The sequence below is a fragment of the Myripristis murdjan genome, chromosome 13 (assembly GCF_902150065.1).
Source record: "Myripristis murdjan chromosome 13, fMyrMur1.1, whole genome shotgun sequence".
NCBI classification, from domain to species: Eukaryota; Metazoa; Chordata; class Actinopteri; order Holocentriformes; family Holocentridae; genus Myripristis; species Myripristis murdjan.
In genome coordinates, this window is record NC_043992.1 from 32,678,230 (window position 1) to 32,694,307 (window position 16,078).

Below are 16,078 nucleotides of genomic sequence, written 5' to 3' on the forward strand. Positions count from 1 at the left end.
GTATCAAGCCGGAAAAGAGATTTAGTCAGTAGAGAGGAGAGGAGAGAAAAGGAGGAGGGTTGGAATGGGGTGCAAGTCGGACACAGAAAACAAAAGGTTTGCTCTTCCCCCATGTGTACTGTGAGTGGAAGGTAGCGGGGCAGGAGGGAGGGGAGGGAGGGTGGGGGGGTTGAGAGGGCGAGAGGGGAAGGGCTGCACTGTGTGAGGCTAATGAGGAGAGACCAGGGAGCAGAGACCATGCATCGGACAGCCATGTGCACCACAGACGCCTATTGGGCTGGCCTACACACACTCGCACGCACATGCACGCACACACACACACCCACACACACACTGAGGTACCCACGCTGGCTACCTCCATCAGGAGTGCAGGGGATCGCAGGAAGAAAGCAGATAAGATGGCGCTTGCAAACGAGGTTGCCGTGTACATTGTTTTAGCTGCTCTCCTTCAGCAGCAACTGAATGTTCTGTGTGATCAAACGAGCCGTTTTGCTGTAAAAAAAAAAAAAAAAAAAAAAAAATCAGTTTGGATACTCAGATTTCATGTAAATGCAGTTATTTGAGCTGTAAATTCTAACGCCAGAGACTTAAAAATAATAAAAGTGATTCATTCCCACTTAAAGCCCTTTTTCATTTATACTGTGGCTCAGAGTGCGAACCCATTTTTCAATCATACCCATCTCCCTCTATCATAAAAAATAAACGCTGTAAGGTTGAAATATGGCCCTCTCTTACATTCATACACACTTCCCTCTATTATCAAAATTTAACCAGAGTATTCCTGATCTGGCTCTAATCATGGCCAGATAATTGGCCATCATCGGCAGAGAGGGGTGAACTAGAATAGCGACCAAACGCACACAACAGCTCGGCTCATTCAAATGACATGCCTTGCACGCCTTTCCCCTAAAGCTGTCGCAAAACTGCTCATTACAATGAATTAAGAGAGTCCTGTGTGTAAATGTTGAGCCTACCATTCAATTTTTGGTGGTGGAGGGATGCCTCTGAAGGGGGTGTGTCTGGTATGGTGGGGCGGTGACAGCAAGCATCTGGAGACGTCTGTGGCCGCGTCCCTTGAAATGGAAGAAAGGGAGAAAGGGATGATGAGAGAGAAAAGAGAGAGAGGGAGAGAGAGAGAGAGAGAGAGAGAGAGAGAGGGAGGGAGGAGGAGAGAAAGCAAAAGACCTTGTGTGAGTGAAAGTGCATGTGGGACATTGGGTTCAGATGGTTATGGCGTCTGCTCCAAGGTGTTAAGATTCCTTTTAGAGTTTCCCCTCTATTGTTGAGCACTGCTCGGTGCTGATTTGATTGCCGCAGCCCACCTGGCACACAGTTATGGAGCAATAATAATGCAACTGGAATATTAGTCACTCAGAACGCAAATTGAAACGAGGTGCTTCGAGCCCCTGAGAGCTGGCGATCCCACAGTATATCTACTCCCAAATATCTGGAAAAAAGAAGGGTGGGCTACAGTCAGTCAGAATATTCATCCCCTCACTATGCGGCTACATCCAACCCACCAAGCCTCTGCAAGACATGTGTCACATGTAAAACTTACGATACTAACACTTGGACAAATGGTGGAGAAGGTGCGTGATTTAGAGGGTGACAGCAGGCTGTTAAGGGATTTAGCTGTTCAGCTGCACCGAGCCTGCCTTATCTCCAGCTCCGGTTCCAGTGCGCTGGTCCTGGACGGGGCAGGCGTGCACGGCTCTGCTCAGCTTTGCGATGTGCTCCCTGGATTGTGTTCTTGCTCTTGCAGCTCACAGTTTTTAATTCAATCATTGCTTACAACCAGCAATTTGGGAGCTTTTTTTAGTTCATTAAAAGTTCAGCGTTTCAGGTTTGTTGCACTGCAGATTATGTTAAATTGTGTTTTGACAGGCTGAAGTTTAATGTCCAGTGCAGGCCTCTGGAGGCAGATTGATTAGAGAGATAAAGTCTGTCTGAGAGGACAACAGCTGTGCCCAGAGACGCACAGCAGAAACAGACGTTTATTGGATAACAGTAGATGCTGTCTATGGTGTCTTTGCTGTTTCATCCTGTATCACCGGCTCTCAGTTATGTTTACATATCACTGTTTGACTTCATGCTGTCATTATGTAGGCCAATATTAAATTGATTAACTGAACCATATCCATCTTTATTTGCCTCTTTCTCAAGTCAACATCTGACCCACATCTAGCACTGCTTATTATTTTTTTTTAAAGTATGTAAATTAAAAGAGGCAGGAAAAAAGTCAGATAACGCATGAGCTACATATGATTGCTATGTATTTCCATGGTTGCAAACACTATTTTGGAACAAGAATTGAAACACACTGTCACATCCTAGATAGAGCGTATCTGTTCTCCTGCACAGTTCTGCCTACCTCTGTCAGTGGGGTTATCAGCAGTTCATCATGGAAAAGTGGAAGTGAGAGACAATACCTTCCTTCGATCCGCCAGGGTCTGGAGATGGCTCGAACCACTTTATTGAAACACCAGCATCTTGAACGTGGATAATTTAGAGAGGAAGACCCTGCTTCATGAGATTGTCAGCTGCTGCCGTGATCAAACGACTAGACATGAATAGGCCTCGGTCTGGTAAGTGCTGCACTAGATCACATCTTTTGTCTGTTAACAGACACAAAGATGGTAAAATAATTACTTACATCAATTTCAATCTGCAATCTAACACTTCTGGTATGGCCGGACAATGGGAGGACCTGAAGCTGGAAGCAGAAATAACAACAGATGGGCCCGACTGATACACTCCATACAAAATAAGACCCACAGATGGCTTGATTTCAAGTTAGATTTAGGGATTATTTAGAGTTAATCGACTTCTATCCACTAAACAAAAGGAATCAAAGTAATGCCATTACACATTGGCAGAAACCAAGTAGACTCAGAATGTCTTTTGGAGATGTTTTTAATTTCATTTTTAAGAAAAAAAAAAAAAAAATGAATAGCCTATTAGGCTACTGCTATTACATATATTGCTTGTAATTTGATATGTAATCCATATCATAATTATTACCTACTAGCATCAACCCAAATTGCTTGTAATTATTATATATAGATAAAAGAGACTGAGAAAGGCTTGACTGCTGTTAAAAGTGTTTTTTGCAAGTTATTATTATTATTTTTTAATACATTATCTATGATTTTTGTTAGGCTGCAACATTGTAAGCTTTGTTTATGTGTTTGTTGTTGTTTTTAACTGTTAGTTAGGCTGCATGTCGCCTTCTTATGTACACAGGGATGCACTGGAAGGAAAACCCACCTAAACTCAGTTTACTCACCTTTTTTTTGCTTAATACAGCTGACTCATCTTTCTTGGCTTGAAAGGCCGGGATCCTCATAATGCAAATTTATTATATCAATTGATGTGTTTGATTTTTGTTTATAATGATGCATATTTGTCACAAACTGGAGGTCATACTGTACCCATGTTGTTTAATTTGCCACCAAATCACTGTATCCTCTGTGATAGTCAGGACCCGCTGCCGCTGACTGAGACCATTGGGTGTCGCTGTGCGCGTATCGTCTCCGCAGGCAAGCTTGGTCCGACCGGACCCCAACACAGTCTGAAGTGTCAGATAGTGCTGTTAACACGTGAGAAATTGAGTGTATGGAAGAGAGGGAACGAGGGGAAAACCGGGAGAGAGGGTTGCAAAATTACGCGGAAGAGAGATTTGATGGAACGGGATTTTGGGGGAGAGCGCAGAGATCTTAATGAGGGAATCCCGAGAAGGAGCCCAGACATACGGCCAGAGCACCAGACATGAGTCCGAGGTAAGTTTCTGATACGGACAGGGAGTGAGATGCCATCCACACGGGCATGTGAATAGCAACACACCGTGTACGGATCAGCGGCGTTTGGCAGGCAGCGGCGCCGAATTGATCAATTTATGAATAAGTTTAGCTTTCATTTCGAGCCGGCGGTGCTGAAATCTGACAGTGAAGACAAAGGCCTATATGTTATATTGTATGACTTAGGCTGTAGGCTTCTTTTATTTTCATTTCGGAACCCATTTCAAATGTCGATACCGGAATATCAGAAATGACACAAGACAGCTCATAGGGGATTCCCAAAGGATGATAATAATGGGAGTAATGTGGAATAAAGTTTTCATATAACATGATTATTCTAAAATCGCGTTTTAATATTTTATTTTAATACAGAATAGGACGCGCAGCAAAAGCATCGTGATAAGAGTGAAGGGAAATATTTGGAAACAAAACATGAGTTGTCAACGGGACAATGATCACAGGGGACTTTATTATATCGTATAATTAACATCTGAAGTTTTTATCGTCCATTTCTTTGGCATGACTGTGGGAATGTTTTATCTTCAACAGTGAGACATGAGGGAAAAGGTCTTTCTACAATTTTACATGTAGGCAGGCCTGTTATTGAGTGTGATTAGGCCCTGGTTGGCTTTCTATTCCCGGTCTATGAGGGGACTCACTCTTACATCTGCAGTGTGATGCTGAACGGTGCTCCCTGGCCCCGAGGAGATGGATGAAGACCTTTTTTTTCTTTACCTCATAACAGGTGCTCTACCTGAGAGAGAGAGAGAGAGAGAGAGAGAGAGAGAGAGAGAGAGAGGCTGTGGGCTGGATGAGGAGGGGGGTAACAGAGTGAGAAACGTAGTAAAGTGAAGTTAAAATACCCCTTTTAGTATCTCCTTATCTAATTTGATGGTGCTCTAAGTGGGGCCCGGGCCCCCCCACAAGACACCCAAATGCTCCCTGGGGAGGTCTGCAGTAAAATGAGAATTTCATTATTTCGCTATTACTTTTATATTCACTCAGTAGAAAGTAGTACAGTCAGACTGTAAGACTATAATAATCTCTGCTCTAATCGGGCTCTAGGCTCTCAACTCCAATCCCAACCCTTCTAAATAATAGCTATTGACAGGAGTCCCGTGATCAGGCAAGGTTCCTCAGGCACACAATCAAATCTAAATCAAAAGGGAATCGTGACAAATTCAAACATCCCTTCATAAAGGCCCGTCCCGTTACAAAACTTTCCCCTTAACTTCAGCGGCCCGTGTGAGGATATACAAGCAAAATCTATACAATATATCAATACAATAACCGCCTGTCTCTTTAAGACGTTGTATTGTGAAGTTCAAGTCGGGGTCACTTGAAGTTCCTGCCCTCGATTTTACCTTTTAGTTTTATTATAGACTGACATCACACGGGGCGCTAAAACACTTAAGGCGCATAGAGGCTCCATTATCATCCCGGTGCGCGTTATTGCCCCGACTCAAAAATAGCTAAGGAAATTACTAGAAAAAAAGGAGGAAACTGATGCTGGTCTAAGCACGTATTTTTATTTTTTTTTTTATAGGAGGTGATGAGAAAGAGGGGAGAGGAGGGGCAGTGAGAGAGAGAGAGAGGAGGGAGAGAGAGAGAGAGAAGTGGGTGGGAGGACGGACGTAAGGAGCGACAAGAAATTCATATCAATTAATAATAAGAAAAAAGTGTTGGCAGACGCGCTTGGAAAACTGGCATGGTTTTTTGGAGGCTGGCAGTTCAAAGTTGAGACGTCAGATATGACTCCTAGAGACTGCTGAGATGATCATTAAGGGAGACTTAGATCGGATGGCAGAAGACATCGGGCATGCAGGTAAGCTCAGGCTCTAAACGAGACCAGGGAAAGAGGGACATCCATGTTTTGTTTTCAGACAGTAACTTTTATAATGTAGAGCGACTTTTCTTTTTATTAGTCTAATAATTTCTTTAATCACTGAAATAATAGCAGAGCATGTTTCAGATCGCCTGCACTGTTTTGCCTCTAAAATTCAGCTCACAATTTCATGTGGACAAAGGAGAGTGTCCTTAAATGGTTAAATCTCCATTTTCAATTCCATTCAAATTATTTATGAACTACCCATTTAAAAATAATTATAATAACAATTTAGCAATGAGTTATTTTGTAAAGTTTGTAAAGTTTGTAAAGTTGTTCCCGTGATTAGTCTGGTGTGTAAGCGACCTAAATATTGGCATCAGATGCATCAGATATGTTCCTCAAAAATCAGTGAAACTGTTTCTCTTCGAGAGGATCAACAGACAAAACAGCTTGTTTCAATTTGTATAATAGGATGCGGCTTGTTTAACGCCTGCTTTTGCTCTCAGGTCACACCTTTGACTTTTATAGATGTTGTTTCTTGAACTAAATTTAAAGAGCAAAGGAACAGCGAGCTTGAGGGAAAACAGTAATACCCAGTCTTATGATCAATTTAATAACGACACCATAGGAATAAAACGGCATTTCGTCACTATTTAATTACAGTATTATTTTTTTAAAAAAACATTCAACAGGAGATTAAAAACAAATCGCCGCTGAATCGCACTCTCAGACACACTTAAAGTCCCTGATGGAAGGCTAAAGGAGCATTTTAGTGATTCTCTTCGTTATTTATTATTTTAAATGCCCGCTTTGCTTTCACCTCAGCATGCCGGTGAAGATTTCTGCATGAAAGAGATGCCTCTCGGTGTTGTTGACAGGTCTATAGACGGCAGAGCCGGTACCACTTAAAAGAAACAGCTGTCTTGATACACCTTGCTTGAAGTCCAATGATCTCCAAAGGCCTGTTTCTGGAGATGATTTAAGGGGCTTTGGCTGAGATAAAGGGAGGTAAAAAGGGGGGAAAAAGAGAAAAGAATGAAGCGCTGCTGGTCAGAGAGACGGTTTGACTCGTGCTTTGCTTAATGTGAAGACAAGAGTAAAGCAGATTAGGGAAGGAGAGCACGATCGAGTGTTTTCAGCACAACACGCAAAGCCAACAGAGCAGAGTCACAGCTCTGCAAACCGCGACTTGTGCAGGGACCTTGAGATTTAAATATTCAGTATCTTAGATGTTACTCCTCACAGAGAAGTGACACTGCATGGCAGATAAAATTAGTTTAATTCTGTATATAATAAGTATCATCATGATGGAGTAGATGCAAGGCAAAATGTAGAAATTATGTCTTAGCCTACTGTTAAAAAAAAAAAAAAAAAATCCAATATAAAATAATAATTATAGGCAATAAAAATCAGTGCTTACGAATAGTTTATAAAATCTGCTCCAGATTAATTGATTTTACCACCATTAAGTCGACCGACAGACTAACCTGTAAATGTCTCAGTGTTTGGCAACGGGCTAAATGTGCTGATCATAATATTATGTTAATATGATAGCTGATAGGCAGCAGTTTAAATGAGCTCAGCCAACTTGATGTGTCAGTGAAAAGGGGGTCAGGTTCACACGTTGAGGTGAACCCAATCTCCGCCACTATTTTATTAATGCATGATGATATTCAGTGCGAAGTAACTAACACACAACAAAGTCTTTCTGACTGATAGATGCAAGCTCGATCAAACCCGCCTCATGCCCTGTGTGTGCAGTCGCTCTCCGCTGCAGGATGCACTTTTAATCTGTGTAAAACACACTATCTGTTTCCTTTGTCCATGTTTTTTTTTTCTTTAGTCAAACACTCCTCTCAAATCTGTGTTTGCCCCTGTCAGAGTCACATAAATGCCAGATGGTAAGCAGACCAAAATATTAATAGTAAACTTTTTTTGTTTTTGTTGTTGTTGTGGATCTAAATGTAATTTAGAGCAACTCTACCGCAGAGTTGCCTCATAAATTGAACATGGTCGATGGTCAGGGTTAAATTGGTTCTATAATGAACAAGTCTACATGAACATGGACAACAAATAGAAATACAGCAAAACAGAATGTCAGGGCAGTAATTTAAGCAGACATGTGATTGTTTATGGCTGAAGCTGAATGCAGTGATAATAAATCTGGTCCACTGCCATCACCTAAACAAGCAAAACTGACAAATCAGACAAAGCACAGGGATAACGAACATTAGTTTAGTAAGGCAGTGTGATTGACTGTCATTGCCATAAACTGTGTCACCGCCATCACACCACTGAACTTATCTGAGGGCCCTCAGCATATTGAGCATACTGAGAGGAGAAAGCTATCAGATGAATACAACTATCCATCCCAGTGGGACCAAAGCAACTTTCCTCAGGCGACTGTACAGTACAGACAAATTATTTAATTTAGCATGTTCAACAGAACAGGCCAAACATTATCAGCCAAACAAGCCAAGCAAAGTCAATAACACAGTGGAGTCCAGGCCATGTAAGTGTTTACCAAGCACAATTTTTTACAGATAACAGGCTTGCAGAAAAGATGCGTGTTCTGACTCGGTATCACTGCAAGCATAGATGACTTCCTAACAGGATGCAGTGCTTACATGCATGATTTTCAGATTAAGGGTTTTATTAAACATGGTTTACTGTGGTCTAATGTTTTTTTCAGTATAGCCTATAGCAACAGGGGACCTCAAATATTTTACAAAGGTTAGTGTTTATTTTTGAAGCTTTTTAAAGTGATTATTATTACTGTCACAAGTCCAAGAAATCCCTAAGATAGGCTAAATCATGCTGACAGAAAAATAATTCTTTCTGCCACAATGAGCAGCGGTACACTACATTTTTAGCAGAAGATAATGAGGCTTTTATACAGCATATTGTCAGCAGGTGCACAGAAGAGAGACATTACTTCTTCTGCTGAGTCCCCCCCCCTCTTGTATAAGAAAAGCTTTTTATAAATTTTGGTAGACTCTCTTAATCTTGTGGAAGCAGATGTTTTGTGTGTGGGCAGTACTTAAAAAAATGCTGCCATCATGAATCAGGGATACAGGCTTTATTTTTTGCCATGCAGTTGAACTGTGTGTCACATAACACTGCGTTGTAGGCTGTCTGCAGGGGAGAATGTGCGCTGTGGTGTGTGTGTGTGTGTGTGTGTTTGTGTGTGTGAGAGAGAGAGAGAGAGAGAGAGAGAAAGAGAGAGAGAGGGAGAGAGAGGGAGAGAGAGAGAGAGAGAGAGAGAAATAGTGCCCAGCGTGTCACTAAGCGCAGCAACAAAGTAACCCGAACACTCCTCCGTGCAAATGGAGAGAGTGCAGAAGTTTACCACGCTATGAGAAGTAGTTGGCCTATCCTATGCAATACATTCATTTTCAAATGCTTTGATGTGTCCCATTGAGAAATGTACAGTAAAATATGACCACTGAGCAATCAAAGCCAGCCAGAGTCCAGAGGTAGAGACACTTTAAATCAAAACCAACGACATAATGGAGCGCAAACCCACTTAAATCCAGTTTACCCTCGTTTTTTTCTTTTTTAATTTAAATTTTTTTTAATTTTTTTTTTAGATTTTTATGATGTAAATTAAATGTAAATGTTCCAGTAAGCAGTATCAAACTGGTGTAAGTAGTGTGAGGATGGGCTACAGCCTGTTTTTTTTTGTTGTTTTTTTTTTTAGAAGAAAACATAAATTTCTGTTTTTATAAAAATATATCTGACTCATCGAACTCATTAGAGCTCATAGTTTGCTCAACTCTTATCACTGCATCACTGCTGACAAATCCTTTAAACTTCGGCCTTATGACGAATATTAATCAACAAAAGTATACCGCCGAATCTGACGTGTTAAGGCGTGACCTTGACTTCTAGCAACATGGAATCTGAGCAGGGTGCATCGTGCAAAACAAGAGACACACTCACTGCTGTGCGAGATTCTCTTGAACTCCTTTGTAATGGCTCTATGTATTGGGTGGCTTGCAATCTCCTACTTCCCTATTCTTTTTGCTGAGGGCATACCCTGAATGAAATAAACAAGAAGTGGATGTACTTGTGTCAGGAAGACCATGATCAGATATATTTATTTAGTTGCTTGTTTCCTATCAGTGAGACTAAGCCCGCAGGGACAGTTTCAAACGTTTCATCTCATAAGTAAAGTTTCCTCGGATATCACTGTTTGAACAATGCATCATGTAAAAATTGTGCGGCTGATATAGTTTACTTTAGACTTGTTGCAGCAGCACACATTAGTGTTTATACTTGAGTGTTTGTGAGTGTGTCTGAGTAGGTGTGTTCGCGTTTGTGCACGTGCGTGTGTGTTTGCATGTGTATGTGTGTATACATTTGAACCCTAGAATTCATCTAAAGTTGAACAATTGACCCATATAATTTTGCAATGATTTACACCCCATGCGCTTACTGTTCCTTATATGACTGGGCAGAGTGGGAGCTGACAGACCTATCTTTTTTTGGATGTGTTTTTCCCCCGCAGGTTTATACCTGCTGTTCATCATACTTGCAAAACATTCGCCCTTGCTTTGTTTAAAATTCTGCACACCACCTCTGGATGTCTTTATCAGGAAGCCAGCAGTTAAAAAACATATATCAGTGCTTCTCTTGCATTTTTGTTCTCACTCTCTGAGAATTGCTGCAGAGGAAGTGAACGTGTAGACTTGAATTTCTGATAATGAGAAAACCATTGCAACTACTCGCCCTTTGCAAAAGTTCACTTTTATTGAGTGGCCTTCGTGTGCACTTCCCTCACATAAATTCTATACTTTGTTCACTTTCCGTTTAGTGGAATCCATGGAACACGATTACTAAAATGTTGGTTTAACATCGACTACAATTACTAGAACACAAGTAAACAACACTGAATAATAATTATGTAGACATAATGAGAACAATTCAAACATGTAATTTTGAATGTAAAATGAAATAAAATGTTTAAAAACAAACAAGCAAACACAAAAAACAGTGCATTGTCTGCTCTGACAAAATTAAGTTTATGCTGAAAATTAAGAGTTCAATTCCAAAAAGCTATATATCCTCATCCTTTTTTCTCATTAATTATATATTTTAGTAGAACAGTTTTGGTTGTTTTACTTTTATGTCATGATGATATTTACATAGGCTGGAGTGCAGATAGTTTTTTTTTTCAAGTTTTTTTCAAGTTCACTTTTAGAGCCGCTGTTTTTTTTTTTTTTTTTTTTTTTTTTTTCAAATCATATATATTTCCTTTTGCAATCAAACCCCTCAAGTAAATTCTGATACATTCAGGATATACTGATACTTATGTAGTGTGATGTGCAAATATCCCCTTTCTGATGCATGCCTTTGATAAATGCAGAGATAATAATTCTTGCAGTCACTGAAAATATGACACTGATTATGCTTTTGTGGCTTGAAACGCTGACTGCTGCATGACGTTTACAGATATCTGTTGTTGCAGGTGGTGGACTGAAGACGATGCTGGATGCCATGGAAGTTCCAAGTCATGCTAGGCATCTCCTCCTGCAGCTCAACAGCCAGCGCACCAAGGGCTTCCTGTGTGATGTTATTATTGTGGTGCAGAACGCCCTCTTCAGAGCTCACAAGAACATTCTGGCTGCCAGCAGCCTCTACTTGAAGTCCCTGGTGGTCCATGACAATCTCATCAACCTTGACCACGAGATGGTTAGTCCAGGGGTCTTCCGGGTCATTCTGGACTACATCTACACGGGCCGCCTGAGTGAAGGAGACCCCACCTCTCCCACTGAACCCAACCTCGGAGCAGTTTTGGCAGCTGCCAGCTACCTTCAGCTGCTTGACTTAGTGGCTCTTTGCAAGAAGAAACTCAAGAGAAATGGCAAGTACCCTCCCCGACCAGCTCCTGCATTTCTGCCCTATACAAAGATGGGACCCAATGCTATGGGTCTAGGGAGTGGTGGCAGGTATAGGGTTTCTACTCCTGTCATTCAGTCCTGCCCTCCAGGAGGAGTTATGAACAACCATACATCCCGTGCACCACTAGATGAGTTAGTTCCCCATCCACTAGGCGTCCATGCTGGGGAGTTGTATGCTCCCACCCAGGGCTCTCAGGTGTTCCCGTCCCCGCAGTCAGCTCTGCCTGCCCCACTTGGCCTGCGCTCAGCCCACCCTGATAGGAACTGCTCCCCCATTTATGGCCTTGACCTCTCCAAGAAAAGCCCCAACTCCCAATCTCAGCATGGGCCTCCCCAGTCCCATCTGGCACATGCACTGCCGCACAATGATGAGGAGCGAGAGGGGGCTCTGAGCGGCCGCACCAGCCCCATGCCAGGAACTAATGGAAGGAACTATCCTCCAGAGAAGATGGAGACAACTGACCGGGCAAGCTCTCTCCCTCCTCCTCCTTTTCCCCATCTCAACCAGCCTCTGGGCCCACACCTGCCCCACCTTCATCGCTCCAGCTCCCAGGGTGCAGACCACTATCCATGCCCTCCCAGCCCTGACACCCCCACAGACGCTGGAGAGGCAGGCAGGGAGATGGGTAACATCTACCGCTGGGTGAAACACGAGCCAGTGTCATACACGCCCGAAGACGAGGAGGAGGACGAAGATGAGGAGGAGGGGGGCGGAAATGGAGACCAGGAGGGCCACCACCAACATCACAACCACCACAAGGCCGGGGAGGAGAGTGAAGGGGCAGACGACAAGAGCGGGTCAGGAAGTGAGGAGACAGGCAGTAGTGAAGGCCGCCCGTCCCCTCCTGGAGCCATGGGTAGATTCCATATGCCTTATGAGCCAGAGAGCTTTGGGGACAATCTGTATGTCTGCATTCCCTGTGACAAGGGCTTCCCCAGCTCTGAGCAGCTCAACGCACACGTGGAGACACACACAGAGGAGGAGCTGTACGGCAACTCTGGTGTGGAGATGGGAAACAACAATAACAGCAACAACAAAAACACCACCAATGCCAATGGTTATGGGAGCCTGAACAGCAGCAGCAGTTTGAACAACCTGTCCCACCTGGAGAGCAAGTCCAGCCAGAGCCTGACTTCAGGGGGCTTAGGAGAGATGATCCGGCCATACCGCTGCTCCACCTGTGACAAGTCTTACAAAGACCCGGCCACACTGCGCCAGCACGAGAAAACCCACTGGCTTACACGGCCTTACCCCTGCAGCATCTGTGGCAAGAAGTTCACGCAACGTGGCACCATGACACGTCACATGCGTAGCCACCTGGGCCTTAAGCCTTTCGCCTGTGACGCCTGCGGCATGCGCTTCACCCGCCAGTACCGTCTCACTGAGCACATGCGCATCCACTCCGGGGAGAAGCCTTATGAATGCCAGGTGTGCGGAGGAAAGTTTGCCCAGCAACGCAACCTCATCAGCCACATGAAGATGCACAGCAGTGGGGGGGCTGCAGGGGGGCTGACTACAGATGGGAAGCTGAAGCTGGACTTTACAGAGGGCATCTATCCTTTGAGTAAATACACAGCAGAGCACCTGGGGCTCAAGCAGGAAAAAGCCAATGAGCTTTTAATCCAAGCCCAGCAGCACTTGGCTGATGCCAAGGCCATGGAGAGCCTCTACCCGCTGTCCAAACTGGCCGCAGAGCACCTTGGCCTCACCCACGACAAGATGGATGTCCTGGGCCAGCCCCTGCCCCCTCCTCAACAGCCTCTTTCTGACGCCCGCACCATTGACCGCTACTCACCCAGCTAAGGCCACATGTCCTGTATACATGAGGTCTGTGTGCACACACAGCTTGCAGTATTCTAATGCCATTCACCTCAACTCAGTATCTCTCCTGCACCTCAGACTCAGGCCAAAAGGTTTTGGTCCTCTAATGCATACCTAAACGTATGCAAACTGTAAGTGCCTTCCTTTGCATTCAGTGCATTTCAAAGTCCTCCTCTTAAAGGGAGAACTGTGCTATTACGTGACCAAGGAACACTCACTCAAAGAAGTGCAGTATTTATGTACAGTGTATGCAAACATTTTTTTTTTTATTCCAGCCAATGAGCCAAAGCAACAAATTGAATACCCAAATGAAATTGTTTTATTTATTTTTGTATGTGGTGAAATCCAAAGAGAAACTGTTGCAAGGAAATGTTGCAATCTGACCCTAAACCTGTGTACTATTAAGTATCGTCTGTGTACAAAGATGAAAAAAAAAAAAAAAAAAAGCACATAAGGACAAGATTCAGGGTTGGTGTCCAGACCTGAGCGGAACTTTTACCAAAAGAATAAGCCAACTCTTCTGGACTTTAAAGTAACAGGAGGACTTTTTATGTTCTGTTTTTGGGGTACTGGACGATTTGTGTATCTCACTCTCCAGCTTTTCCCCATCGTGCTCCTGCTTCCCTAGTCACAAGGAAATGACTAAACGACGAGAGCAATTGCTTCAGCTTTTCGGTAAAGTGGTCTCTGCTTTATTTTCTCCCCAGTTGTTAGTAATCCACTCCCCCATATATTTATGCAGATCAAGGCTCATATTATGTGACAGTAATGGTAGCTTAATCAGTCTTACACTCAGTGCGTAACCCTTTTTTAACCTAAAACTTCCTTTGCATTTCAACTAACATCCCATTGCTTTCAAATTGTTATTGAAAAGCAGCAAGCACAGCCCTGTGATCTCATACTGGGACATGATTGCACATACCCAACTGATGACACACTAATCCCTGCTCATGAGTGCAGCTTCATGCCGCGGTGTAGACGAGGCATGGGTGTTGCCTCTGACATTGTGTAATATTTACAATCGCGGATGCAGCTGAGGAACTCTGCAGAGAAGAGCACACAGAGGCTATCCAAGGCAGGGTTCAGGTCAGAATTAATTACAAAGAAATCTGTCATTCACTATCAATAGCAATTACCCCCTTCGCGTTTTTGTCTGATGATTTATCACGGCCGGCGGGAGTCATGTGCGGTGTTGGACACTGAGCCGTACTGCGGTCCGACCTTGCATTTGACCTGCCCTCCCGTGTAGCTTCTTGTCTGAGGGCCCTGCTACCGTTGACAGGCCGAAGTGAGTGCTACACACAGCCCCTGCCTTAAAAGCAGCTCTCCTCTGCAGGCCTACCACCACCAAACACACACACACACACACACACATGCACACACACAGAGTGAGCCGCTAATCTGTCAGTGATATGAACACAAGAATGGGTTTCTGGGTCCTCCTTGGAAGCCAGCGGGTGAACAGCACACCCCAGCTGCTGTGCTGCAGTAATCCCTGTGAAATCTCACTTTCTCCCGGACAATTCACACTGCTTGTCGGGCTGATGCCCCATTTCATGCCTGCCATCCTACCCCTCTGATCCACTTATTAACATTAAACCCGAGCCTAGCAAATGTCTTCCCACCCTTGCCCCCCCCCCCACTCACCCCACCCACCCCCTCCCTCCCTGTTGGTATCAAACACGGAAACAAGAATGACATATTTCTGTGTTGTCTGACCAGCAGTTCCTCCAGCTTGAAAACAAAAGAGCACTTAAGGGTTGTGGGTTGAAGGCACATTTTTGTCTATAAATGTTTATTCCAAAGAGCATGCTGGCCTTTTTTTTTTTTTTTTTTTTTTCTCTCTCTCTCTCTCCACTTTTATTGGTCCTTGTTTCAGATTAGAAGTTGCTGACCACTATAGTGCCAATGCCAACCTCATTGGGTGAATGTGAAGACTAAAGCCATAAATGCACTGTGATAGACGTAGTGAATCTTCAAGGCTTGGACATAGCTTAAAAGCAGAGACAATTTGCCTGCCTGTTTTTTTTTTTTTTTTTTTTTTTTTTTTTTTAATGTAACAGTAATTTAAGGGCTTCAGTTCTGTAGCATATGATCATATCAGACATGTTGTTTTCTATCACATAATTTTCTTGACTTCATTTTGATTTTTAACTGAAAGCAGCGCACGTGAAACTGGTGCTTACCTCAGGACTGAACCCAGCATGGGGACGCTAAGCTTTAGTAAAAACCAACAAACAAGAATTACATTACCATTGCAATAACACACACACACACACACACACACACACATACACACACATGCACACACACGAGCAATGTTTCTTGTTTGTATTCTTTTTAACGGGGCAGTTGTCCTGTGTTAAACCTGTGGTTATTTTTGTGTTTATACAATGTCTTTTTTTTTTTTTCGTTACAGTTTTATGGTGGAGAGATGATAACATGTGATATTAACATTTTGTTTTGTCTTTATTTTACTATGTGGTATACATTTTTTATTTGTATTGTCCCCAGAGAGGCTTGTGTGGGTCTGACCAATTCCATTGTAAACATAAGGCAAAGTCATTTTGGTAGTATCTTAACTGGCTGTTGGTGAATTTCTGAACCACACTTAAGAAAGCATGCTGGCACTCAGCTTTTCATTGCAACCGAGCATTAAGTCTAGGTAACAAGCGTAGTGTTTTCTGATGTTTTTGTTTGCCCACAAGACATGATGTAGTATCAGTAA

At 43.2% G+C, this 16,078-nt stretch overlaps 1 protein-coding gene across 3 annotated transcripts; it reads left to right on the top strand.

Annotated features, from left to right (window-relative positions):
* The first annotated feature begins 3,713 nt into the window (after positions 1 to 3,713).
* Positions 3,714 to 14,628, top strand: hic1 (hypermethylated in cancer 1). 3 transcript variants are annotated; one of them, XM_030067055.1, is made up of 2 exons: positions 3,714 to 3,779; positions 11,080 to 14,628. In XM_030067055.1, the coding sequence occupies exons 1-2, from the start codon at positions 3,720 to 3,722 to the stop codon at positions 13,330 to 13,332; spliced, it is 2,313 nt and encodes a 770-aa protein (XP_029922915.1). In that variant the 5' UTR covers positions 3,714 to 3,719; the 3' UTR covers positions 13,333 to 14,628. The 3 variants fall into 3 exon arrangements, with proteins under 3 accessions (XP_029922915.1, XP_029922917.1, XP_029922916.1); XM_030067057.1 differs by having other exon boundaries at positions 3,723 to 3,779; positions 11,096 to 14,628; XM_030067056.1 differs by lacking the exon at positions 3,714 to 3,779 and adding an exon at positions 5,515 to 5,622 and having other exon boundaries at positions 11,096 to 14,628.
* Positions 14,629 to 16,078: the final 1,450 nt, after the last annotated feature.

Excerpts from the sequence above, each read along its gene's own strand:
- hic1 (XM_030067055.1), top strand. The coding sequence starts at position 3,720 with ATGAGGGAATCCCGAGAAGGAGCCCAGACATACGGCCAGAGCACCAGA. Across the intron at positions 3,780-11,079 it reads GCACCAGACATGAGTCCGAG|ATATCTGTTGTTGCAGGTGG; the intron begins GTAAGTTTCTGA and ends TGACGTTTACAG.